Genomic DNA, 7,843 nt, shown 5'->3' with positions numbered 1-7,843 from the left:
TTTTTTTTACATTCAGTCTTCAAATAGAAACATTATGTAGTTGTGTTTGTGTCCAGGTCTCCAGTCTACTATGGATGAGGAGGGAGAGGAGGGGGGTCTTACCTCTAAAACCACTCTGTCTGAGGAACATGGCTGCCAGAGCAAAGCTAAGAGGTAAGAAGAGGCTCTGTCACTGTCTGTGACTGTTCTCAGAGCTCAGCAGTGATACAGCATGACTCCATCATTAGTCTAGTAAAAGCTGTGTGTGTGTTGTGTTGAAGCCCAGAGCAGCAGGAGAGAGCAAACTCACCTGATGGAAATCAGTTTTTTGAGAAGAGATGAGGACTCATCAGATGTAATTCAAATACAGCATCTCTATCAAACATCCATAACTCTTCCTTGTTCTTGTGTTTCTAGAAGAGTCCATTGGGAGAGAGCAGACTCCCCTGGACCCAGCTGTGTCTCCATTAAGAGTGACCACTCTATGGATCCACCTGTTTCCTTTAAAGATGGAATTCGGTCTATTGAAAAGAGGTGAGGATTTACCAGAGATTATAAAAGTATAGCTCCTATCAAACGTCCATAAATCCTTGTTCTTGTGTTTCTAGAAGAGTCCAGAAGGAGAGAGCAGACTCCCCTGGACCCAGCTGTGTCTCCTTGAAGAGTGACCACTCTATGGATCCACCTATTACCTTTAAAGATGGAATTCGGTCTATTGAAAAGAGGTGAGGATTTATCAGAGATTATAAAAGTACAGCTTCTATCAAACGTCCATAAATCCTTGTTCTTGTGTTTCTAGAAGACTCCAGAAGGAGAGAGCAGACTCCCCTGGACCCAGCTGTGTCTCCTTCAAGAGTGACCACTCTATGGATCCACCTGTTACCTTTAAAGATGGAATTCGGTTTATTGAAAAGAGGTCAGGCTTTATCAGAGATTATAAAAGTACAGCTTCTATCAAACGTCCATAAATCCTTGTTCTTGTGTTTCTAGAAGAGTCCAGAAGGAGAGAGCAGACTCCCCTGGACCCAGCTGTGTCTCCTTGAAGAGTGACCACTCTATGGATCCACCTGTTACCTTTAAAGATGGAAATCATTCTATTGAGAAGAGGTGAGATTTTTTTTGGAGGCATGGATGGAGGCATCTTCAGTGGTGAAGGATCGGCAGTGGGGGGCGAATTTATGGGTGGAAAAAGCTTTGAGGGCTGGTCACACTGCAAGGAACGGTTGACCAATGCACATATGTGACTCAGATCAGAGTCACATATGTGTTAACAGCACATATCACATTTAATCAGAACTTTTCAATTCTGATTTGGGCCACTTTCATTTGTGATTCCTTTGTTTCGCCTAGAATTTGTGTCTCCATGAAAAATGACCGCTGTATGGGTCATCCTCTAGTTTAAAGATGGACACCCATCCAGAGAGCTAGGAAGAGTCTAACAGACTGTATGGCCCCAAAAATGAATACAAATTTTTCCTGTGTCCTATTGCTACTGCCTCTTTTTGTTTTCTGGCGTGTCTGTGAGTGTGTGCAAATAAGCAATGTCCATACGTAGATTCTGTTGATAAACTTGTGCTCATATTTATTCACACTTACTTACAACTCGTCATGTCCTTGTGATGCCCTGAAACAAGGATTCTGAGGGTCCTATCTTGCACCCAGCGCAATTGACTTTCTACAGCGACACATGTATCGTTGCTAGTTTGCACCCGGCCTAAAGCTGATTTTCCCCCGCAGCAACACTTGCGCCCTGAGAGGTGTGTCGGTTCGAAAAGCAGAGGGGTGTTCCGGCGCAAATGATACACGGTGCTATCTTACTGATGGATAAAGCTAGTGACCGGCGCAGACCTCGTCTAAATGCCCTAGCGGATAGTGCAGTTGGTGTTGCTATTAGGACGTGCTATTCGATCGTGAGAAAACATATTTTTACCTTGAGTGAGTGTTTAAAAGAATGAATGAATGCGGGTGTGTGCACCCATCTGTTTAAACACAGGCAAACTAAACACGTAAAGCATAATACAGGCAATCTATATTAACATTGCCTGTATTACAGGCACACATGCATATTATGAACCCAAGTCGATAACGATGATGTAGCCTCTACAATACTGGTGACAAACAATGTTTGTTAATGTATTGCCAAGTGGTGGGCCGTTATCGGCGTTAACGGCTGCGTTAACGCAAAACTTTTATCGGGCGAAATTTTTTTTTATCTCTGTTAATCTATTTTCAAACACTACCTTGTTCGGACCCATCACGTGACTGAACTAACCAGTCAGAAGCTAGAATTTAGATTGAGGTAAACGTGAGGGAATCAGAGGCAGATTAAACTGAATATCCTGACTGTGTTAAATATGTAAATATGTAAGTAATAATTGTGTAACATAAATATGTAAATGATTAACTGATTAACATTGTAAATACATTTCTAGCAAATTAACTCCAATATAAATTATATTAATTTATTCTACAACTTTCAAATATTTAACTTCTAAACCTTACATTATAATGGATTATTACACGGCTCTTAGACTGCTCCATTCACTTGCATGGGCCTTCCCAACGTTCAGCTGTCAATTATTTTTGTTTATGCTCCGTTCACTTGCATGGGCACTTCACAACTTCCGGCGGTGAATTATATTTGATAATTCACCGTTGCCAAATATAATTGACAGCTGTCAAGGTGAACGAAAGGATTTTTTGCCGTTTTCCATTTTAATCTAGATTAATTCCAAAATTAATCTAGATTAAAAAAAAAAATCTATGCCCACCACTAGTATTGCCGCATATCATTAAATAGACCCACGGTTGCGGTCACAGGACCACAGATCATATTATGTATTAAGGTCTCTTTGGCGAAATGTACAGACTGTACAGTGTTTCTGTAGCCTGGCTCCGCCCGCCTAAGTACTTCCGCTCAATTTTCCTTTCCCTTCAGTACTACTTCTGGGTCTGCGGTATATTTCTCGGTTTTCTCTGTCCAAATTTTGTGCATCCAATCGGCGAACAGAGGGAGAACAATGACGTGGATGTCAGCTCTCGTTGACGGACATCTTCACGCACGGTGTTTGGTTTGTTAACAGCCTGCGCGCAACGTGATTCCCGGACAAATGTTAGCGATTAGTTATGGCAGATCCAGAGTGGCACTGGGCAAATCCAATCGTTTTAAACTTCAACAGACACCCGCCTTCAAGTGAGTTAATGTTACTCAATTGAGTGCGTCCAGACTCTCTATGCAAATAGAATGAAGTATGAGAGTCTGATAGGACCAGGCTAGTGTTTCTGAAGTTGTAGAAGAAAACAATACTATTCCATGCGAGAATTAGGCCATATTATTTGGCCATAAACTGAGCCATTTGAAGTTTGAAATTCATGTGGTCATGAATCTGTCTCAGCGGAGACTGCAAACACGCTGTCAAAATATCAACTTGTCAGGTTCAAATGCGCTCATGGCTCCTAAAGGGGATGGGAGATGGCACTCTCGTTTATTGCATGTTATGCCCAAAACACACCTACAGGTATTCAGACCAACCCATTTTAGATTTGCGTCAGGCGCAAGAGTAATTTATCTGCCACTAAATTTGATGATATTTGATGAGCAGTTAAGATGTTTTCTTTTCTTAACTGCTCGTGGTGCCCCCCAAGTAATTTGGCGCCCCCCACAAATATGGCGCAACGGGCGGCTGAACGCCCGTGCCTAATCCTGCGTTCCCACCAAAAGATGCATTTGCTGCCCGAACGCGTTGTCGCCGAAGTTTTGCGGCGCAGCAAATCAAGTTTTGCGGCGCAGCAAAGGTTTTGAGGCGCAGCAAAGGTTTTGCGGCGCAGTTTTGCAGCGCGGGAAGTTTCGCGGCGCGGCAAGTTTTGCCCGCGGTGCTTCTGAATTCATTCACAACCATGGCCGACATTACAAGCATTGCATGTCTTTACCTGTTGTGGAAGAGGGAGAGACGTCGAAATGCCCGTCGTTTATGGGTTCATGAGACCATTCGGAGCCTGGAAGGCTGGTGCTGCCTGGCACCCAACTGGGTTTTGTTTGTGGTTGTTATTCTATTCCTTTAGCATACTCATAGTTTAGTTTATCTGTAAACACAACTACACTACAGAATGCTGATTTGTGGGTTTGTTCGAGTTACTAAATAAATGTAACAGTAGTGAACTCTAGGTCACTCCAAGGGAGTAACACTGACTGGCTGTTACGGCATGTCACTCAGTGGCAACGCTGTTGAACGCTGATTGGCTGTCATCACGCATTTGCTGCCGAAAAGTTGAAATATTTCAACTCGAGCAGCATTTGTCGCGCCGCAAAATACGTGAACGCGCTCGCCGCCCGCTCCACAGGCGGCGGGCGTGCTGCGCTGCAGATCAAATTTTGCCGTGCCGCAAATCAAATTTTGCTGCCGGTTTTCTCGGCAGCAAGTGCTCCGGCAGCAAACCCGCAACGCGTCTCTACATTCCCTTTGAATGGGATCGTGCTGCGCGGCAACTTTTTGCATCTTTTGGTGTGAACGCAGGGTTAAACCACCACTGTGTATAGCTATATATATAGTGTGTTGTTTGACAGATGATAATTTCTATATATGACTCCTACACAAACAATGGACACAGACCAGTTGGTTATTATCAAACTATACTGGTAATGATGTGTAGGAGATACATTTAATATAACTTGTGTGTGTGTTCTCCACAGAAAACACCAGGAGAAGTCAAATGTTATCAGTGCTCGGTCTGTACAGCAGGAAACAGAGCTGATCAAGGTGTGTAAATGTTCTCCAGGCTTCCCTCTTTAGACAAGCAGGACGTGAATCCAGGACAGATGCTTCTGATGTCGTCAGTTAGTTCAGAGTAAAGTTCTCCTTGATATTCATTCTCTTCCAGATGGCTGAGAAGATTGCACACGCTTTTCTAGCCAAGGAGCTGAAGAAGCTTTGGACGGTTCTCTTCCTACATTCCCCACAATGCTCAGAGAGTCAGAGGGAGGAGGAGGAGGAGGTTGGTAAGAACGAGGAGCAGAGGAGGCGCGCCATAGAGGGAGTGGTAGACATCACAAAGCTCTGCCTGATGGAGATGAACCAGGACATACTAGCTGACACACTGTGGGGCGGTAAGAGACTCTAATTTAGAAAACTGAGAAAACTCTTTTTTGGCAAACAGAGCAGTAGGAAACCTAAAAAAAAAAGAGAATATACTTTTATTTAGAAAACGTATAAAATACACTATCAGGTTCAATGGTTTCAGTGTTTCTCCTATTATTGTACAGGCCGGCCAGCTAGACTAGGACCCCCACCAAGCCAAAACAAAAAATTACAATAAATAATAACAACAATAACAATAAGAATTCAATAAAAAGTATAAATGAGTCCCTTTCAATGAATGCGTATCAGAGAGAAAAAGCTCAAGGGCGTCATACTATTTGATGCAGGTTAGCTAACGTGACAAGGCCCCTGAAAAGAGAAAGAGCCGGGACAGACATCCAAATATCTCATCATCTTTCTCCAAAACTCTAACTAACCTAAACAAAGCTCGCTCGCCTTGGCCTATCCGTATGTAAAAATAAAAATGCTTTTTTCATGTCACGCCTGATTAACAATAACAACAATTTACACCTGCAATGCAAATACACGGCATATATTGCTACTATATATTGCTATTATGGTATCACTATATATAACTAGAATTACTTAAAACTGTTATTGCGCCAGTGAAAGGCTGGAATACTCAACCTATAGCCTAGTGATGACGAGCTTAAGCTCCGTCCTTTCACAAAAACATTGAATGTATTGAGAGGATTCAATTATACTAAGGTTTAACTCTTCAATCCAAGAATTAAATAGTGTTATTCTAGGATGAGGGGGGTTATGATAAGGTTTGTTTTATAAAAAACATCCAGATAAATGATCAATGCATATAAAATATAGCGATACTTATAGGTCTATGATTGTCGTTTCCCACTATGGGTGCAGTAAGAACACTGTTGAAAGGCATAAATAGGCTGTTAACTCTGCCTTGTCCTACAATATGTACAGTGTCCATCCTGGTGATGATATCAAAGATACCCAAATGTGATTGGTCAAATTAATTCACTGCCAAGAGCTGTAAAAAACCGACCTCGGTGTGAATAAAATGACTAACGCCCTTCGCAAAACGGAAAGACTATGCCATCCCATGCGCATTGTCTGTTTTTAGTGTATTTTCTCTGCGTACCACTAGGCCTGACAATAATTATAGGGGAAACACTGGGTTTGATCGAGATATGTAGGGTTATTTTGGGGGTATCAGGTTCATTTTTTGATCCAGATATGCAGGATTATTGTGGGGGTATCATGTTAAATGTTCTGATCCAGATATGTAGGGCTATTGTGGGGGTATCATGTTAAATGTTCTGATCCAGATATGCAGGATTATTGTGGGTGTATCAGGTTCAATTGTTTTATCCAGATATGTAGGGTTATTGTGGGTCTCAACTTAAAGAATGTTAAAAAATATATTGCAGAGCAACAGCAGTATAACTCAATAGAAGAGATGCAAGACTATCTTGCTATATAATGTCTTCTGTTTTTTCTTATTTAGAAGCGATTGCTGTTGAGTGTCAACATAAACTCAAGTCTCATCTGATGAAGAAGTTCAGGTGTGTGTTTGAGGGAATCCCTAAAGCAGGACAGCCAACAGGGCTGAATGACTTCTACACAGAAATCTACATCACAGAGAGAGGCAGTGGAGAGAGGTCAACAAGGAACATGAGGTCAGACTGATCGAAAATTTTCCAGAAGACCAGCCAAGAAGGAACACCTATTAAATGTGAAGATATCTTTAAACCCCTACCTGGACGAGATCAACCAATCAGAACAATACTGACAACTGGAGTGGCCGGCATTGGTAAAACCGTCTTAACACACAAGTTCACTCTGGACTGGGCTGAAGGCAATGCCAACCATGACATACAATTCACATTTACCTTCACTTTCAGAGAGCTGAATTTACTGAAAGGGAAAGAGTTTAGCATGGTGGAACTTCTTCATCACTTCTTTATTGGAACCAAAGAAGCAGGAATCTGCAGAAACGACCGGTTCCAAGTTGTCCTCATCTTGGATGGTCTGGATGAGTGTCGTCTTCCACTGGACTTCCAGAACAACCAGATCTTGACTGATGTCACAGAGTCCACCTCAGTTGATGTTCTCCTGACAAACCTCATTAGGGGCTACCTGCTTCCCACTGCTCGCATCTGGATAACTACACGCCCAGCAGCAGCCAATCAGATCCCTGCTGAGTATGTTGGCATGGTGACAGAGGTGAGAGGGTTCACTGACCATCAGAAGGAGGATTACTTCAGGAAGAGATTCAGAGAGGAGGCGCAGGCAAGCAACAATCATCTCCCATATCAAAAATCACGAAGCCTCCACATAATGTGTCACATCCCAGGTCTCTGTTGGATCACTGCTACAGTTCTGGAGGACTTCTTCGAAACATCCCAGAGAGGAGAAGTGATGCAAACACTGTGACTCGGATGTACATCTATTTCTGAGGGTACAGTCCATACAGGGGGACAGGAAGTATCATGGGAGAGCTGAAACAGATCCACACTGGAGTTCAGAGAGCAGGGAGATAATTGTTTCTCTTGGAAAACTGGCTTTTAACCAGCTGGAGAAAGGCAACCTGATCTTCTACGAAGCAGACCTGGCAGAGTGTGGCATCGATATCAATGCAGCCTCAGTGTACTCAGGAGTGTTCACCCAGATCTTTAAAGAGGAGTGTGGGCTGTACCAGGACAAGGTATTCTGCTTTGTCCATCTGAGCATCCAGGAGTTCCTGGCTGCCCTTTATGTCTTTCTGCCCTTCATGGACACTGGTGACAATCCACTCTCAG

General features: G+C 42.9%; 1 protein-coding gene across 3 annotated transcripts; it reads left to right on the top strand.

Moving 5' to 3' along the window:
- The first annotated feature begins 11 nt into the window (after nucleotides 1-11).
- Nucleotides 12-6,923, top strand: LOC115538451 (uncharacterized). 3 transcript variants are annotated; one of them, XM_030350006.1, is made up of 7 exons: nucleotides 12-153; nucleotides 397-513; nucleotides 782-895; nucleotides 970-1,086; nucleotides 4,670-4,736; nucleotides 4,858-5,083; nucleotides 6,550-6,923. In XM_030350006.1, exons 1-7 carry the CDS (start codon nucleotides 71-73, stop codon nucleotides 6,729-6,731), a joined length of 906 nt encoding a protein of 301 aa, XP_030205866.1. In that variant the 5' UTR covers nucleotides 12-70; the 3' UTR covers nucleotides 6,732-6,923. The 3 variants fall into 3 exon arrangements, with proteins under 3 accessions (XP_030205866.1, XP_030205867.1, XP_030205865.1); XM_030350007.1 differs by having other exon boundaries at nucleotides 779-895; nucleotides 973-1,086; XM_030350005.1 differs by having other exon boundaries at nucleotides 779-895.
- Nucleotides 6,924-7,843: the final 920 nt, after the last annotated feature.

Source organism: Gadus morhua, unplaced genomic scaffold (assembly GCF_902167405.1).
Source record: "Gadus morhua unplaced genomic scaffold, gadMor3.0, whole genome shotgun sequence".
Classification (NCBI taxonomy): domain Eukaryota; kingdom Metazoa; phylum Chordata; class Actinopteri; order Gadiformes; family Gadidae; genus Gadus; species Gadus morhua.
Note: the sequence above shows the minus strand (reverse complement) of the source record. Positions and strands in the feature narration are given on the sequence as shown.